Raw genomic sequence first — 19,625 nt, forward strand, 5'->3', positions numbered from 1 at the left:
CCACCTGCCTCAGCCTCCCAAAGTACTGGGATTACAGATGTGAGCCCCTGCACCCCGCCAAATAATTTTCCGTAGATCGGTTTCTGGCTCTATACATTTCAAACTCTTTTTCTCCTCCACTAGCTCATGCTGAGAGCTGTAGGACACATTTATATTGTGATTTGACCTCTGGCCCTACATTTTCTTGTCATGATGTCCAATGAGTCAGCACTGTAGGAAGTGGGAATATTCCTGAAAGCCACTGGGAGAGCCATTGAGCAATCCCTGAACCATTAACAGAAGAGACTGTGAATGACATGAATACATCCCACTAAGCCCAAGATAACTGTCTTACAACCTCACTCGCTCAGCCAGACCCCTGAAGGCCCAGTGCCTCTTCAACACCACCCAATGTGAGATGAAATGTGACAGAAGGAGAGTTCCAGTGGAAAGACACTGTGAGTGGGCGCAACTGATTAAGGTTAATTACTTTCTTTTACAAATTTTACACAAATGCAGGACCATGTGAACACATTGCTGGCCTCTCCCAGCCTTGGAGGGGAAAGTGGAGGATCAGGAACTTAAGTTTCATCTTTGCATAAACCTACCTCTTGTTATAAGTACTCTGTCCAGATAAGGGGTGAACTGAAGGTTTGTGTTTCCATGGCCCCTCAGAAATGACATATTTCATTTAAATTTAAAGGCCTACTTAGGGCGATTATGGTTTGGAATTGTCTTAGGTAAAGGATTTCCTTTTTTCTTTATATTTAAAAACGATTGTGCAGGGTCCTTATCATCGGGACTCATTTTCACCCTTCCTTCCTTCCTTCCTTCCTTCCTTCCTTCCTTCCTTCCTTCCTTCCTTCCTTCCTTCCTTCCTTCCTTCCTTCCTTCCTTCCTCCCTCCCTCTCTCTCTTTCTCTCTCTCTCTCTCTCTCTCTCTCTCTCTCTTTCTCTCTTTCTCTCTTTCTCTCTTTCTCTCTTTCTCTCTTTCTCTCTTTCTCTCTTTCTTTCTTTCTTTCTTTCTTTCTTTCTTTCTTTCTTTCTCCCTTCTTTTCCATGTTTGTTTGTTTGTTTATTGGAGATGGAGTCTTGCTCTTGTTGCTCAGGCTGGAGTGCAGTGGTGCCATCTTGGCTCACTGCAACCTCTGCTCCCCGGGTTCCAGCACTTCTGCTTCAGCCTCCTGAGTAGCTGGGATTACAGGTACACACCACCACACCTGGCTAATCTTTTGTATATTAGTAGAGATGGGGTTTCACCAGGTTGCCCAGGCTGGTCTCGAACTCGAGCTCAGGCAATCTGCCCGCCTTGGTCTCCCAAAGTTCTGGGATTACAGGCATGAGCCACTGTGCTCGGCCTCAACGTTTATTTTTAATAAGCCCCAAGGAAATCTTATTCCTAAATTAGCAAGAAACTGTGAGAACTGGCCTACCTTAGAGATTTGCTGTTATTATTGATGGGGTCCAAGACACGCTACCCCAAATATGGAAACATGGAGGCCACTGTCTGACCTTCTCCTATCTTTATGTGTGAGAGCTGGCTGTAAAAGAATTCTTTGACATACCTCTCCTGAAAGTAGGTCATAAGAACCTCATGTGACAGGTGTCCTGCCCTAAACCCAGAGGAAAGGAATAAAGACATAGTGATGCTAAGAAGAGTCTGATCAAACAGGCCTTGCTAAGTTCCCCCAGTTTATTACTGCTAGATCATATCCCCTTTGTCCAATTATACTTTTACGTGACTATCCACTCTTTATCAAACCTAGGCATGAAAACACAGTTTTCTCTATTTCTTTGGGTATTTATTTCTGAAGGCTCTCGTTTCAAGTAAAACTTGTGTTAAATAAATTTGTTAAGCTTTTCTCTCATTAATCTGTCTTTTGTTACAGGAGTATTAGCCATGACCCTTGTGATGGGTGAGGCAAAGAAGTTACTTTTCCCCTCTACAGTATTAAATGAGATAATATGCCAGCACTTAAAAAGGGCTCAATTAAGGGTAATGGCAGGGTAAGCAGTTTATTGAATGAGCTGGATTGGTAGGATTTAGGAAATAACTGTTTTCTTCTACCACTTTCTTCAGACCTGATGTATCTGCTTTTCCTTTCCCAACTCTGGAGAATATTTTGGGACGATCCCTTAGTGTCTCTATTCACTTTCATGAATTAATAAGCAATCTCATTTTCAGGCTACAAAAAGCCTTGGAAAATAATAATATCAAACTTCATATTTTTTTCATGTACTTTGGAGCTTCTCTCTTTTATAATTCGAGTCTGAAAATTAACTAGGGGGTGGCGGGCAGACAACATGCCCAGTTTCTTCATTCTCCTGTTCTCCACTTTCTCCCCACTTACTGTTGTGATTTGTTTTTTCTTTTTGGACGGAGTTTTGCTCTTGTTGCCCAGGCCAGAGTGCAATGGCACGATCTCACCTCACTGCAACCTCTGCCTCCTGGGTTCAAGTGATTCTCCTGCCTCAGCCTCCTGAGTAGCTGGGATTACAGGTGCATGCTATCACCACGCCTGACCATGTTGCTGTTTTTGACTCCTTCAATTAAGGCACAGGGATGGGGAGAGCTACAGTTGAAGAGTGATGGTGGGTGCTACTGGAATCTGTAGTTGGGGCTTTTCATGTGACAGATGTCCTAATGATGGCTTCCTTTCTGGGGGCTTCTATGACTTCTGTTTCCCTGATTTAGATGATACCCATTACTTAGAATCTTTCTGCTGGTGGATCGCCATACTGCCACATGTGGTCCTCCTGGACAAAGTCCTTTTGGGATAACTTAAGCCCAACCATCTTGGCCTACCAGAGATAAAAGAGAAGCTGACTCCTATAGCTCCTGGTGTCCCTAGCCTTTTACATTTTTATCAAGACAGTGTTAGCTAGTCCCTTGCTTTTAGATGTATTTTAGAAAGGTTCAGGCAACATTCCTTGTCACCCTCCAAACTATACAGTATATGTGTGCAATTATCATGTTTTTTCTAAGTCCTACTCATTTATCTTGAAAGGAAGAAGGGTGTTAAATTTATGAGAGTCCATTGATTTAGATTGAGCCCCTGCACCAGGTTCCAGCAGACCAAAAAAGAATGCAGTCACTCATGCTCGAGTTCCACATCCCCAAACTGAAAATAGGTTGTTTAATCTGACCTTCTGAGAAATCAGAAGATGATAGCCAAATCTCTGATCAGCCCAGTTTTAGCCCACATAATAAGGAAGTTCCCTCTGCTCTAACCCTTACAAGGAAAGTAATCTGACACTAACCAATCTGCTTTTTTGTATTATACTATTTCCTTGTTCCTGCTCAAGCTGCCTTTTAAAAAAGGACTGTTTTTCCATGTCCAGCAGAACACCTGTCCAAATCTTTAGATGGGGTGCTGCTTGATTCATGAATTGCTAATAAAATCCAATTAAATTTTAGATTGAATTTGTTGAGATTTTGTTTTTTGACAAAGGAAACACACAGTTCGCTTGCCACTCTCTTAGAAGAAATCCTCTCTTTGCATTTTATTTGGTTTTGCCACTGTCAGCTTTTCCTAGAAGAAGATGTGGGCTGAAGAGGGGGAATGAGTTTCAGAGTACAGAACCAGCTTGGGACCACACTGGTGCCCTGGGAGCTGGTACCTAAGTGTGGGCACCTAAAACCTGGTGTTCTCTTCTTTGGCGACCTACTCAGAACTATGAGACAACAGGAAGAAAAGTAGTTATTGTTATAATTTGTGTAGTCATGGTTTGGGCCACTTAGATCTTCAACTTTTTTCCTAATGTATTGTTGTTTTCTCATTCAGCCTTGCAATTTTTCATGCAGAAGAGCTCTAATGCTAAGGTACCTCGATTGCAAAGTTACCCCACCATCAATTGAGGTGGCACATCAATGTGTACCCCCACAACCACATGCCCAGTCTCTTCAGTTTATGTTACTATCACTGTTATCATGGGATCTATGCAGTCAATTGTTCACGATAGGCACTAAAGCAGGGAGGTCATAGTTTGGGATAATACTGAATTTCCATGTAATAACAATATACAAACAAAGTCTTAGGTTCCTCATTGCTATCAGTGAGAGTCCTCACCTGCTGAGCCTGGAAACCACACCAAAAGAAGACTCATTTCCTCACTAGGTTACATGTTGGAGAAATTCGGGAAGAGGGACTTCATCTCAGAAGAGGACCCTACCTTTTCGAGAGATCTGCTATAACATATAAGCAGAATGCAGTGATAGGGGGAAAGATAGGAATATAAAGTTGGATTGGAAAAACAGCTAGAACAAATTAAACTGGGAACAGGTACCTTCTGACTAAAAGTACCAGACTCTATATGGAGATATACATGGCCAAGGAAAATTCACAATGCAACATTCTAAAGGCTCCCCGGAGATCTGAGCGTTAGAGGATGGTCTAGCATAGGCTAAAGTGATTAAAGATCAATTACAGAAATCTGTCAGGGAACTGAGTACAAACAAGTTATGCTCTGGAAAGAGCATAAATGCCATAATCATTACCTTGGGAGACAGAGAAGCTCTGAATCAAGCCATCAAAAGAAATGTCTTCCTGGAGAGCAAACTTAATTAAACAGAAGGCGAGGCTCCTGGAATCTGTCCGGCATCAGAAAAGAACTGGTCCTGCATTATCCAAGCCGAGAGGATGGACACTGACTTCACGCCATCCATGGATCCGGTTCCAATCCAAATACACCTCGTGTTGGGTGTGGTGGCTCATGCCTGTAATCTCAACACTTTGGGAGGCCAAGGCGGGCAGATCACTTGAGCTCAGGAGTTCAAGACCAGCCTGGGCAACATAATGAGACCTCATCTCTACAAAAAAGTCAACAAAAAGTAAGCTGGGTGTGGTAGCGCACACCTGTAGTCCCAGGCTGAGGTGGGAAGGTCATTTGAGCCCAAGGAGGTCAAGGCTGTGGTGAACTGAGATTATGCCGCTGCATTCCAGCCTGGGTGAGAGAGCGAGACCTTCTCTCCAAATAAATAAATCATTAAATAAATAAATAAAAGAAGAACCGAAACACAAATACAACTCACATGTTCTTGTGAGGTATTGAAAATCTTTTCATCCTGTGAACCAAACAGTCTGCCTTCAAAATTAAAGGGAACTTGCTGCAAAAAGTAGGGCAATGGGAAGCAAGCTGACATCCTTTTGAATATTTGCATAGGCTCAGTTCCCAAGCTAAGCAAATGCCACAGACTCCCTGGGGGAGGTGGCAAGAACAGAGATGACAGTGCTAAGGTACCTCGATTGCTAAGTTCCAGAGACACAGGGCTAAGCAGCACTAAGTGTACTTTTAGATGACAAAGGGCTGGTAGATGGCTAAAATTAGGGAAACCACATTTAAATATTTGCTCACCATTGTTGTGGTCATCGGGGGGTAGAGTATAGATGCTGCTTGTTTTGCATCATTAACTGTTTCCTCTTGTTACACTAGTGTTTTTGAATTAATGTGAGCAAAATAACAGTAAGATGTCACCATCATTAGTTCTTTGTTTTGTGGGCCAAGCCAATTTTTGGTGGCTATCCTCCATGGCCTTTGATGTTTGTCCTCTTGAAGAGTATTTTGGTACCTGCTATGATGTGTGCACCAAGACAAGCCATGCATTTTGGGTGGGAATGGCTCTAAAGTTTGAATGTAATCAATCATGTGGCCAGAGTCTGGGTCATCCCAAGAGTTCTGATGAGTGTGAAGGGCTCCTGGATATCCAGTGACTCCTTAAATATGTGTCAGCCTGTTTTATTGGCTTACTATGTCCTTTAAAGTGCTCAGAATGTGTGCCAGTCATGGTGGCTCACACTTGTAATCCCAACACTTTGGGAGGCTGAGGCAGGAGGATCACTTGAGCCCAGGAGTTTGAGACCAGCCTGGGCAGCATGGTGAGGATCCCATCTCTACAAAAAAAAAAAAAAAAAAAAATTTAGCCAAGTGTTGTGGCGCATGCCTGTAGTTCCAACAACTTGGGAGGCTGAGGCAGGAGCATCACTTGAGCCCAGGAGATTGAGGCTGCATTGAGCTGTGATTATGCCACTGCACTCCAGCCTGGGTGACAGAGTGAGACCCTATCTAAAAAAAGAAAAAAAAATTAATAAAAAAATCAAGTGTTCAGAATACAACAGACAGATGACAGTTTGTCATTGTCTTTCTATAACAAAAATATCTAGAGCTTTATCGACACCTTATGGATCAGGATGCTTACTTCATTTTTAGAACTATAGTTACAACTTCCAACTACCTTTTACAAAATTGTGGCCAGTTGTTACCTGCCTTGACATGAAGTTATTTTAGATTTGCTAGTATGAGCCTGGTGGACTCTTAGGGAAGGTTTTGTTTTGATCAAAGTCTGTGGAAGTCTACTTATTCTATAGGACAATTTGGCTCCCCTGGTGTGGGGTTAATTTCCACTTAATGGGAGCTATGTAGACAGCTTGTAATGCAGTCCCAGGAAACAGGACTTTTCTGAAAATCATGTTGAATCAATCAAGGAGTCATGAAAATAAAGTTGAAAAGCAAGAATTGTTATTGGAACTGCTTTTTCTTTTTTCTTTCTCTTTTCTTTTTTTTTTTAATTTTATTTTATTTGAGACCGTGTCTTGCTCTTGTTGCCCAGGCTGGAGTGCAGTGGCCCGAATTTGGCTCACTGCAACCTCCACCTCCCAGGTTCAAGCGATTCTCCTGCATCAGCCTCCCAAGTAGCTGGGATTACAGGCATGCGCCATCACACCCAGTTAATTTTTGTATTTTTAGTAGAGACAGGGTTTTGCCATGTTGGCCAGGCTGGTCTTGAACTCCTGACTTCAGGTGATTTGCTTGCCTCGGCCTCCCAAAGTGCTAAGATTACAGGCATGAGCCAACATATCTGGCCTGGAAATGATTTTTCAAACAAGGTAAAAAACAGAGCTTTCATACCCTCTCTATTATGTATACTTATCACTGTTTTGTTATGAATTACAGTTCGTCCTTGAAAAACAGGGGTTTGAACCATGCAGGTCCACTTATGTGTGGATTTTCTTCTGACTCTGCCACTCCTAAGACAGCAAGACCAACCTCTTCTCTTTGTTCTCCTCACCCTACTGAACATGGAGACAACAAGGATGAAAACCTTTATAATGATCCACTTAATGAATAGTAAATATATTTTATATTCCTTATGATTCTCTTAATACAATTTTCTTTTCTCTAGCTTACTTTATTGTAAGAATACAGTATGTGACATGTATAACATACAAAATATACTGTTTATGTTCTCAGTAAGGCTTCCAGTTGAGAGTAGACTATTAATATTGAAGTTTTTTGGGAGTCAAAAGTTATATGAGGATTTTCAATTGCACAGGGGTCAGTGCCTCTAACCCCTGTGTTGTTCAAGGGGTCAACTGCACTGTCTCACATTGTCAGCCAAGAGAAAAAGAATATGTTAACATCAGGGCTATATCCTCTGGAAGAACAACAAAAATGCTTTTTGAGTTGAGAAAATAACTTCAGATACTACTACAATTCCTCAGAAGAATTAAGCCAGAGTGCCAGGTATATTAATCAAGTATCAATGAAAGGAGTACTGAAGTTTTCTAAAAGGAAAAAAAAAAAAAAAAAGATCAAGTAGTTTTTAGTTGGCAGTTGGGTAAACACTCAACTGCCACTGGGTTGGCCATGTTTAACACTAAATATTGGAGGGAGACCTAATCTAGGCCCTGGTGCAGTGGGGCTTTAATGTGCAAGCACAGGAAAGAATCAGTCCCTCCCTGGCATAGGAAGGAACATAATCTAAGACCCAAAGGTTAACTCGACAGGCTGGGCACTGTGGCTCACGCCTGTAATCGCAGCACTTTGGGATGCCAAGGTGGATGAATCACGTGAGGTCAGGAGTTTGAGACCAGCCTGGCCAACATAGTGAAACCCTGTCTCTGCTGAAAATACAAAAATTAGCCGGGCGTGGTGGCACATGCCTGTAGTCCCAGCTACTCGGGAGGCTGAGGGAGAAGAATCGCTTGAACCCAGGAGGTGTAGGTTGCAGTAAGCCAAGATCGCACCATTGCACTCCAGCCTGGGTGACAGAGCGAGACTCTATCTCAAAAAATAAAAATAAAATAAAAAAAAAAAGATTACCTCGACAGAACCTTGACTCCAGCCCTATTCTGCCAGCTCAGCACCATGGGTAGGGAAGCACCCACTTCTCCCCAGGTGAGATCGAGGGTATAATCCTCATGACCAGGATTTATTCCTCATACACTTGGCTGTAAGAGGTTTCTATGGCACTCTGCCCACAGGGCATCCACCATGGATGAGTTATTCCTTACTTCTTAAGTGTCATTTGCTTGTTTAATTTTGTTTAATCTGTTACCAATACAGAAGAAAACAATTCCATAGTTCCCTTCCCTTGAGTTTACACTATACTGCTGAGTTGGTTGAATACAATTTATTCTGAATGATTTCATAAAACAAAATAATAATTTGTATTTTACTTTGGACATAAGATGTAATTTGTACATCTGATATTCTGAGAATGCTTAGCATTTCAAATGAAAGCATAAAATCATAACTGGTTGAACTTTTGGCGAAGTCCTAAAGGACTTGTTAAGGATGGTGACTATAGGTTTTTAGGATGTATTCAATCAATTCTTTAAAAGAATTTATTGAGATATAATTTATGTGCCATAAAGTTTACCCATTTTAAGTGTACATTTCAATTTTTTTTTTCAGTATGCTTCCAGAGTTGCATAACCTTAACCTAACTTTGGATTTTCTTCAACTCAGAAAGAAACCCTGTACCATCAGCAGTCATTCCCATTCTTTCTCCCCGCTCTTTTCCTTTTCCACTCCTAGGCAACCAGGAATCTACTTTCTCTCTCTGTCTTGATAGATTTGCCTATCCTGGACATTTCATTAACTGACATCATACAACATGTGATCTTTGTGAGTGACAGTGGTTTCTCTTATTTAACTTTTCTTTTTCTCCTTTCTTTCCCTTCCTTCCTTCCTTCCTTCTTTTCTTCCTTTCACTTTCTTTTCTTTTCTTTTTTCTTTTCCCTCCCTCCCTCCCTCCCTCTCTCTCTCTCTCTTTCTTTCTTTCTTTCTCTTTCTTTTCTTTCTTCTTCTTCTTTTTTTTTTTTTGACAGGGTCTTGCTCTGTCACCCAGGCTGGATGCAGTGGTGCAATCATAGCTCACTGCAGCTTCAAACTCCTGGTCTCAAGTGATCTTCCTGCCTCAGCTTCCCTTGTAGCCGGGACTATATGTCAGTGCCACCACACCCAGCTAATTTAATTAATTAATTAATTAATTAATTTATTTATTTATTTATTTTTGTAGAGATGGGGTTTTGCCATGTTGCCCAGGTTGGTCTTGAACTCCTGGCCTCAAGTAATCCTCTTACCTCGGCCTCCCAAAGAACTGGGATTGTAGGTATGAGCCACAATGCCTGGCTTCGCTTAGCTTTCCAATCACTCATTCTTTCCGTATATATTCATTGAGCTTCTATTATTTACGCCGTGGTAGAGGTAAATAAAACTCTCTTCCTTAAAGGAGCTTAGAGTGGTGGTTCTTGACTCTGTTAGACCCAAAGGTCCCTCATTTTTTTAAACAAATATTTTGTAAAATTTCTTTCACAATCTCAAAATAAAATTCGCATTTAAAATGACACGCTTATGCAGAGAATTTAAAAATGAACATTATCCTCGGGGGCTGGGAGAAGGGAAAAATGGAGAGTTGTTTAAGGGGTGTAGAGTTGCAGTTTAACTAGATGAAAAGTTCTGGAGATTGGTTGCACAACAATGTAAATATACTTAGCACTATTGAGCTGTATATTTCAAAATGATCAATATGGTAGATTTGGAGATGTTTATTTTTATCACAATTTAAAATATTCCACATTGTCCTAAATGTAATATAAAGGAGACATAAAGAAGAAAGTAATTTGTAATGTAATAATATGTGTATCTCATGTGTTAATTTCCAGGCTCAATTAGGCAGAACTATAATGATGTAGTCAAATGCACTCATCCGATAAAATAAATAAGAAATAGAGGTCATTTCAAAATAAGAGGTACAGGAAAAGGAAAGAACAGAGGCATATGTGAACACTAGAATAGAAATAGTTTAGGAGAAACTAAAACAAACCACACTAGTTTGTAGATGATAAGAGAACAAGATGAAAACCTTTAATGTAGGGAAAATGTCCAAGACAAATTATGGGCATTGAAGGGAGAAAATGAGTTGGGCATTATTTAAAAATGAAGGATAAAATAATTCTATTGTAACACATGGTATGGATAACAGTATCTCACATAATGTCTTAAAATCCCACAATTTATTTGGTTATAAGACCAGTCTCTAGAGCTTAAAAATACATGGGTGACCATTCTCTGATAAGCAATGGTGAATAGAGTAGACTGGAAAAAGAAACCATCAGACAAGAGGCTCTAAGAGATTGTGCTCTGGGGACTCCAAATGGTAGAGAAAAAACAAGTAGCCAAAAAATAAGTAGCCAAAATATAGTTGATATGGTTTGGCTGTGTCCCAACCCAAATCTTATGTTGACTTGTAGCTCCCATAATTCCCACATGTTATGAGAGGGACACAGTGGGAGCTAATTGAATTATGGGGATGGTTTCCCCCATGTTCTCTTGGTTTTCCCCCTTGTTCTCTTGGTAGTGAATAAGTCTCATGAGATCTGATGATTTTATAAGGGATTTCCCCTTTCATTTGGCTCTCATTCTCTCTTGCCTGCTGTAAGATGTGGCTTTCGCCTTCGGCCATGATTGTGAGGCCTCCCCAGCCACGTGGAATTGTGAGTCCATTAAACCTCTTTCCTTTATAAATTACCCAGTCTCGGGTATGTCTTTATTAGTAGCATGAGAACACACTAATAACAACAGTTTCAAAATGTAATTATCATAGCATATATATCTTATCATAGTACTTTCAACTTAAACAAATATATGCTAATAATATTAAATATTTGAAAACAATATCTTGTATTAAAATTCAGTGACATGTCTGTTTCCTAGGTCTATGCTTCAATATTTTGTACAGAGCCTATGAAAGTTAGCTTAAAATCTCCTGTCACCGGTTTGCAATTGATTTTCATGACATTTGCAGTAAGCATTTTGAAACCATCCTCAGCTATATGTGTAGTAGGAATGCTGTCATATGGCCATACCACTCTGAACCCACCTGATCTCATCTGATCTCAGAAACTGAGCAGAGTCAGGCCTGGTTAGTACTTGGATGGGAGGAATGCTGCCATAATTTAGATTATTTTCAAACAAGTGGGTGAGAAAGTCTTAGCTGGATCCCAGATCTTTTTATAACGACTGATTAAATCATACGTTGTCCTCAAAGTTCAATTTTTCTCTTTTTATAGGAGAGGCACCATACTGAAATCAATGAACTTTTCTTGAAAATGCTGGCAAAGATATTCCACATCTGTTTGAAACCACCCAATCTGGTATTGTAAAATGTTAATGGATCTTTAAACCTAATCATCACAGCATCCAAATGAGAGCAATGTATTTCTGAGTCAGTATCTTTTAATCTACCCTTATGTCAGATTATGCGGCAAAGCTGAAAACTATAAAAATTATCATTGAGCAAGTGCAATGGATTGAATGTTTATGTGCCCTTAAAATTTAAATGTTAAAATCTTAACAGCCCTGGTGATGGTATTAGGAGGTGGGTCCTTTGGGGGTGATTAGACTATGAGGGCAGAGCCCTTATGAATGTGATTAGTGCCCTTATAAAAGAGACTCCAGGGAGATTCTTCACCCCTTCTGCCATGAGAGGCCACAGCAAAAAGGCGACTATGAATTCAGAATAGGCCCTCATCAGACACAGAATCTGTTGGCACCTTGATCTTGGACTTCCCGCTCTCTGGAACGGTGAGAAATAAATATTTGTTGTTTTTATGAGTCACCCAGTCTGTGGTATTCTCTTAGTAGTCTGAAAAAACTAATCTGGCAAGCTTATTTTAAAAATATTCTATTTATTGATTAAGTCATGAGAATTCCCTATACTATAATGAGATTGAGCTCCTTTCCTTAAAATGTAAGAAGGACCTCATTTGCGCTGTAGCTCTACCTTTGCAGTGGATGGGACCGTGCCCTCCTTAGCATTAGTTATAGGAGGAAACCTGACATCTGCTACCTCCTGATGTGAGGAAATATGAAGTGTAAGCATCACATGTGATTCTTGCCAAAAACGTTTGATGTGAATCTAATGAAGTCTATAGAGCTCATTCCGTATTTATGGGGAAGAGAGGGAGGAATAAGTTAAATGGCCGTGAAGAGACAGTCCGAAAAATTCAGAATTTGGGAATTCGAAAGGACAACTGGCTTAGTAAAAAAAGGTCAATTTTATAAAAATGATATTAAAAAATAGGGTCAAGAAATTTTCTAGCTTAAAATAGAGTCATGAGGCACAAATGCAATTGATTTTTGTTATTGTCAAAAGGTATTTTGGGGACAGTTGGAGACATTTGAAAAATGAACTGGGTGTTAGATGACATTAAATAATGATTCTGAATTTTTTTTTACTCATGGTACGAAAGCATTTAATAAGTGATGCATCAGTGTAGAAAAACACATCACTTGTAGCTTGTCCTTTAAAAGCAAGATAACCAAGTGAAAAGTCAGTACAGATTCTTATTGTTATGTTTCGAAAATCAAAGGTACACATTAAGAATTGAACTGCTGTGATTTTTCTTCTTTCCAGAGATGACATACATGTTTTCTGGTAAGTAATATTCTACCACACATTGCACTGAGCCAAAGCAGACAGATGACTGGTAAGGGCGTTTACGATTTCCTACTCATACTGAGCTAGACCAGCAGTGGAGCACTGTCTCTGTAGGAGAGATTTTGACAGTAAGAAATGGCAGAGTCCCTACCTAACCCTGAGAACTCAGCAAACTTGTTTATACAGAAAGTATTTTCAGTTAACATGCAAACACACAAACATGCTATAAGAACAGGATACCTTTTAGTGTATTTCTAGCACACAGCATGCATTCATAGGTGCCCAGTAAAATAGGAATGAACGCCAACATAGAAAGCATTTTTGCCTTCATAACATTCACTAAAAAGCACACGGTATATAATACTTTAATCTTTAAGTGGGTAATCGTGGAAGTTCCAAAATCATATCCGGGGAAACGAGACATTTAATGGCGGTCTTGCAAGATCGGGTGTCTGATAGGCAGGCACACCCAGGGCAGTCACAGCAGGTAATTTATCTCCTAGCATGCAAGTCCCTCCCCAAGTTCCTCATTGGTTGAGTATTATGGGACTACAGTCTTTCTGGATATTGCCTAAATTGCATTATCCCCTTATAAGGTCATACCCCACCCCCTTCTCTGCTTAAGTTTTGAATTCCCTTACTGCAAGGCTACTCGGGCTACTAGTTTAGCCTGAGAATTCATCTATACAAATATTTTCCAAAAATAACACTTCAAAGAGACTTCTGAAAATAGTGGGACTACATCAGGACCAGCAGAAGACATAGTCACACAAGGACTTCAAATGTTAAGACCAGGAGTTTTCACATGTAGCTTTTAGGTAAAGGACATCTCTTTCAGTTGATTCCTCCAGCCAGGACAAGCTGTGATCACAGGAGATTCAAAAATCTCAAGATGGACAGCTGGCTGGAGTAACACCCCAGATACACATAAAAAACCTCCCTGAGGCTGAAGAACTGAAACTCTGACTGATGTCAAAAATGAGATGCAAGTGCATCTCATTTTTTATGCAAAGCCTGCTGGGATAAAGAGGGTTCATGATGGTGGGTTTTGATACACAAACATGGATGCTGGGTTGAGGAAGGGCCCCCCACGGGGTGGAATGCTTGACATGGGCTTACTTACAAGGTGCCTGAGTCAGAAGCACCTGAGAGAGGTGCCTACTTGGGGAGGGGAGGAGTATTAGAGTTAATGAATACAAGAAGGTGATTAGGTCGGGGTGGTGGGGGTCGGGGGGTGGGGGCGGCTCACGCCTGTAATCCTAGCACTTTAGGAGGCCGAGGCAGGCGGATCACTTGAGGTCAGGAGTTCAAAACCAGCCTGGCCAACATGGTGAAACTGAGTCTCTACTAAAAATACAAACAAATTAGCTGGGCATGGTGGTGGGTGCCTGTAATTCCAGCTACTTGGAAGGCTGAGGCAGGAGAATCACTTGAACCAGGGAGGTGGAAGCTGCAGTAAGTTGAGATTGGGCCACTGCAGTACAGCCTGGGTGACAGAGCAAGACCCTGTCTCAAAAAACAAACAAACAAACAAACAAAACAAACAAGAAAAACCGAATAAGATGTTTCAGGATAAATAGGTCCAGGAGGGTTAGGTCATGTTGGCTTTTACTTATCAATGCTTAATGCGAATGAAGAGTTGTAGAACAGAATCAGTTTTTCCGGGATATGTTCTGTCATCATGAGCCGAGCCTATTGAACTACTGAGCCTGTGACATTGAGAATGATCCCATTCATTGTCTGGAGGTAGGTCCCAGTGCTGCAGATTGTTCTGGGAAGCTGGCATAGAAGATGATTTGCACAATGAACTCTCCACTAAACCACGGCTTAAGTCCAGTCTCTGGCCTTCTTTTTCTGCTCTGCAGTCCAGAAACATTTCTTTAAAAGCTGGAGAATCTGTAAATGTGAGCCGCATTTGGAGTACGTCACCAACCACTTCATCTTTGTGGTGCTGTAACGTTGTGAAAGCTGCCATGTGAAAGCCAAGAATTTGCTCCAGCAACTCTTCTTCTATATACTTTTCTGCCAAAGAAATATATTCGTTAAAAATAGGTATGTAGGTGAGTTTATTCTCTTCGGTGTCCTCAAACTCCTGGTAGTAGTTGTTGATGAAATTTCTCTGTAATAACTGGAAGTCTTCATCCATGATAACGTCCTCTAAATATCCAACCACAGCATCAAAATGTGCATCAGAGTCAGAGAAGAAGGGCACAATGAAGCCTTCTTCTAAAGTACCCATGGTTGGTGCCACCACACCCACCCAAGTGAGCTGGCCCATTGGGTCCCTATGTTTTCTAGGGCACAGAGGTCGGCTGGGGGAAGGCTTGCCCAGGCTGAGGCCCACTCTTGAATTTTTTAAGGTATAGTAATAACATTGTGATTATGCAAGAGAATATCCTTATATTTAGGAGATTCATGGTTAAGAACTCAGAGATGAAATAGCATGGCACTGCATTTTACTTAGAAATGTTTTAGTCAATTATACAAACATACAGGAAGCAATTATAGCAAAATACTTGAAACTGCTGAATGTAGGTGGCAGGCCTATGGGTGTTCCTTGCTCTGATCCAAGGGTGTCCAATCTTTTGGCTTCCCTGGGCCACATTGGAAGAAGAACTATCTTGGGCCACACATAAAATACACAAACACTAATTGTAGCTGATGAGCTAAAAAGAAAATCACAAAAAAATCTCATAATATTTTAAGAAAGTTTACGAATTTGTGTTGGGCCGCATTCAAAGCATTCAAAGCTGTCCTCGTCCACATGTGACCCATGGGCTGTGGGTTGGACAAGCTTGCCCTAGTCTTTCAACTTTTCTGAATATTTGAAAATAAATATATTAATATACAAAATATAAATTTAAAAATTATAATTTGAATAATGAAGATCTTTTCAAATAAGCTTGAAGGCTATACCTCATCAATTTGCAGTATTTCCAATTATATATTTTTTTTATTGATCATGTTAAAGATCCATAAAGGTCCACAATGTGAGCCAAACCTTTTAAAAATATTTGCTTGGTGAACCATCTTATTTAAACATGACATTCAAACACTTAAATGACATTTGAAAGATGATGAATAATCTGTCAGTGAAGGGATTATTTTAAAACATTCATTGATGATTATCTCTTTCTCCGAGACTTGGTAATTAAGTTGTTGATGAATAATAAAATGATTTGTTAAAGTATCTGGTACCTGTTTTTAAAGTTGGCTCTAAACTTACATTATTGGTGCTCCATCTGTTAAATAAGCAATGATGTTGGAAAAGGAATTTTTTTTCCCTTTAATTAATTTCAGGGTTGCAAATATTGACAATTTTTTTGCATTCATGGTTAGTAATTTTGAAAATAATCTTTTCTGCATAGTTTTTCTGTCCTTGCACACTTTATAGATGCAAATATTACAGTCTTATGATTATCCAGGTTACTTTTGCCCACTCATAATCAAGATTATTTGCATTATGCAATTGATTTCAATATCTTTTACCATCTTCTTAAAGCAGTATTACAATGGGATAGAGAAATTATTTGGTTTGGATTTCTTTTTATCCTCTTTGTACTAATCTCTTATATAGCTTATAAAACTAATTTTCTTAGAATATTGTACGATGTACCATATTGCATGATCTTTTATGTTGTTCTGTAAGAACCAGTGAGACTTACCTCCTTTTGCACAGAACATTCTTGAACATTCCAGTGACACTATAGCAATTTTCAGTTTTCCTTAAATATCATAAATAAATAAATATATACACACACACACACACACACACACACACACACATAGCTTTGCCAATGTGATCAACATGTTCCTTTGTAAAATGTTCACTTACTCTTGATGGGTTCGTTGGCTTAACTAGAAAAAAATGTGTTGGCGGAATAGACATATCGGTGACTGTTCATTTCTGCATAAAAGCTGTAAAACCCAATTTAATATATTCGACTGAATATTTGCCCACATTTAAAATTTATATTTGACATTTTGAAATAAGAGCTAAATGAGGAAATCTGTACATCTACTTGCAGTCACCATGAATGCCTCATCGACAAATGCAGATGGATACAGGAGTGTTGTGTTGGTGACTCAAATACCACCCTCAGTGGTGCCCATAGTGATGTGATTTCTGAAATGGGAAACAACTCTTGATAAAGTTCTGAACATAAACCAAGTACATTCTTTCCTCAGTTTATGGTAGTTATATTCCTGTGAAATTCAATATATAACATCATGCAAAAATACTTTTGATTTGATATAAAACAGAGTATGAATCTTTTTTTTTTTTTTTTTTGACAGAGTTTTCACTCTTGTTACCCAGGCTGGAGTGCAGTGGCGTGATCTCGGCTCACTGCAACCCCTGCCTCCTGGGTTCAAGCAATTCTCCTGCCCAGCCTCCTGAGTAGCTGAGATTACAGGCAAGCGCCACTATGCCTGGCTAAGTCTTTTTTTTGTATTTTTAGTAGAGATGGGGTTTCATCATGTTGGCCAGGCTGGTCTTGAACTCCTGACCTCAGGTGATCTGCCCGCCTCAACCTTCCAAAGTGCTGGGATTACAGGTGTGAGCCACTGCACCTGGCTCAGAGTTTGAATCTTAACTCAGATAATTATAAACAAGTTTTTCACCTACAGAAAGTCCAGTGGAACATTCCAAAGTTGAACATGATGCATATAGTTTATATTTTTTTGTACTGAACTATATGGATATTGCAAGGTATCTAGCTTCCTGGCTTGTCCACTGAATATCTGTTGTGTTCTCCCAACCCCTAAACTTATTACAACTAAAAATACCCCTTACATTTTTGAAATGTCTCCTAGGAGCTGTATCTCCTCTTTTGAGAACCACTGGCTTAGAGTTGAAAAAGAGTCAATAAATACATAAGAAAAATAAAACATTTTAAGTGCTCTGCATTCACTAGTAATTCTAATGTAGAAAGGCTCCTAGGAGAAGTTGATATGTAAGCTGAGTCTTGTAAAATCCATGTGGACTAGGATAAAAGGACATGGTAGGCAGAATGAATATGTTATCAAGTTTATAATACTCAAGGCTTGCAAATAGTTTGGTACAACTGGAATCTAGGATGTGGAGGTGGAGTTTATCAGGAAACAGTTCAGGGAGGTACATAGAATCCAGGTCATGGAAAGACTGTCTCTTATGCTAAGGTGCAAAGGTGCATGGGCTGTGTGTGTGTGTTTGTGTGTGTGTGTGCTGTGTGTGTGTGTGCTCTGTGTGTGTGTGTGTGCTGTGTGTGTGTGTGCGCAGTGTGCTGTGTGTGTGTGTGCTGTGTGTGTGTGCGCTGTGTGTGTGTGTGTGCTGTGTGTGTGCGCTGTGTGCTGTGTGCGGTGTGCGCTGTGTGTGTGTGTGCGCTGTGTGTGCGTGCTGTGTGTGCGCGCTGTGTGTGTGTGCTGTGTGTGTGCGCGCTGTGTGTGTGTGCTGTGTGTGTGTGCTGTATGTGTGTGTGCTGTGTGTGTGCTGTGTGTGTGTGCTATGTGCTGTGTGTGTGGTGTGTGTGTGTGCTGTGTGTTTGTGTGTGTGTGCTGTGTGTGTGTGTGCTGTGTGTGTGCTGTGTGTGTGTGTGCTATGTGCTGTGTGTGGTGTGCATGTGTGTGTACTGTGTGTTTGTGTGTGTGTGCTGTGTGTGTGTGCTGTGTGTGTGTGCTATGTGCTGTGTGTGTGGTGTGTGTGTGCTGTGTGTTTGTGTGTGTGTGCTGTGTGTGTGTGTGCTGTGTGTGTGCTGTGTGTGTGTGTGCTATGTGCTGTGTGTGGTGTGCATGTGTGTGTACTGTGTGTTTGTGTGTGTGTGCTGTGTGTGTGTGCTGTGTGTTGTGTGTGTGCGTGTGTGCTGTGTGTGTGTGTGCTGTGTGTGCGTGCTGTGTGTGTGCGTTTGTGAGTGTGCTGTGTGTGTGTGTGCTGTGTGTTTGTGCTGTGTGTGTGCTGTGTGTGCTGTGTGTGTGTGCTGTGTGTGTGCTGTGTGTGTGTGTTGTGTGCTGTGTGTGTGGTGTGTGTGTGTGTGCTGTGTGTTGTGTGTGTGTGCTGTGTGTGTGTGGTGTGTGTGTACTGTGTGTGTGTGGTGTATGTGTGTGTGCTGTGTGTGCTGTGTGTGTGTGCTCTGTGTGTGTGTGTGCATGTGTAGTTTGTGGCAAGGGACTGACATGATCAGGTGTGCTTCTTAGAAATGAATGGATTACCAGGGTGCAGGATGGAAGGCAAGAAAATCAGTTGCATTTACTATAGACTTTCCATTAATAATTTTAAGAATCTAACATTTAATAGTTTCCTGGATCTTAGACCTCTTGAATGTCATTTTAGTGTACTCTTGTTTTTACACTCCTTTAAAAAAAAACTCTGAAACTTCTGGAATCACTGTTTCTGTTCCAGTAATAACTACACACTTTCCCTGCATCTAACACCCTCCTTCATACAAGTTAGACCTTGCTGCATTTTCCTTTCCCTTTTATTTGTTTATTTGTATTTATATATTTTAAAGACGGAGTCTTGCTCTGGTCACCCAGGCTGGAGTGCAATGGCGCATTCTCAGCTCACCACAACCTCCGCCTCCCGGGAGGTGGAGCAATTCTCTGCCTCAGCCTCCTGAGTAGCTGGGATTACAGGCACCTGCCACCATGCCCGGCTAATGTTTTGTATTTTAGTAGAGACGGAGTTTCACCGTGTTGCCTGGGCTGGTCTCGAACTCCTGAGCTCAGGCAATCCACCCACTTCCGCCTCCCAAAGTGCTAGGATTACAGGTGTGAGCCACTGCGTCCGGCCACCTTCCTTTCCCTTTTATATATACTGGCTTTTGAGATCTCATTTTAGTTTAATTTCTCTTTAATATATTCTCTAATATCTCAACCTTACTCCTAAGGAAATTTTCCTTTAGCTTGATCTGTCTCTTTATTTTCAATTTTCCTCTGCTTATGTTCTG

The 19,625-nt window shown here is 40.7% G+C and overlaps 2 protein-coding genes across 5 annotated transcripts in view; one reads left to right on the forward strand and one right to left on the reverse strand.

Annotated features, from left to right (window-relative positions):
* LOC105486040 (SMAD family member 9) overlaps positions 1-19,625 on the forward strand; it is a 505,567-nt gene that overhangs the window by 101,752 nt on the left and 384,190 nt on the right. For 2 of the 4 annotated variants that reach the window (XR_003018990.2, XR_003018991.2), the window contains exon 7: positions 11,333-11,416. The gene's annotated coding sequence lies outside the window, so the exon portion shown is untranslated. Of the gene's footprint in view, positions 1-10,976; positions 11,158-11,332; positions 11,935-19,625 lie in introns of those variants that run through there. The other 2 variants (XR_011614901.1, XR_011614902.1) reach the window with 2 other exon arrangements.
* LOC105486062 (ADP-ribosylation factor-like protein 2-binding protein) lies at positions 13,945-15,269 on the reverse strand. The gene has a single exon (XM_011748747.3). It carries the CDS (start codon positions 14,978-14,980, stop codon positions 14,318-14,320), a length of 663 nt encoding a protein of 220 aa, XP_011747049.2. The 5' UTR covers positions 14,981-15,269; the 3' UTR covers positions 13,945-14,317.

Source organism: Macaca nemestrina, chromosome 16, assembly GCF_043159975.1.
Source record: "Macaca nemestrina isolate mMacNem1 chromosome 16, mMacNem.hap1, whole genome shotgun sequence".
In the NCBI taxonomy this organism is placed as follows: domain Eukaryota; kingdom Metazoa; phylum Chordata; class Mammalia; order Primates; family Cercopithecidae; genus Macaca; species Macaca nemestrina.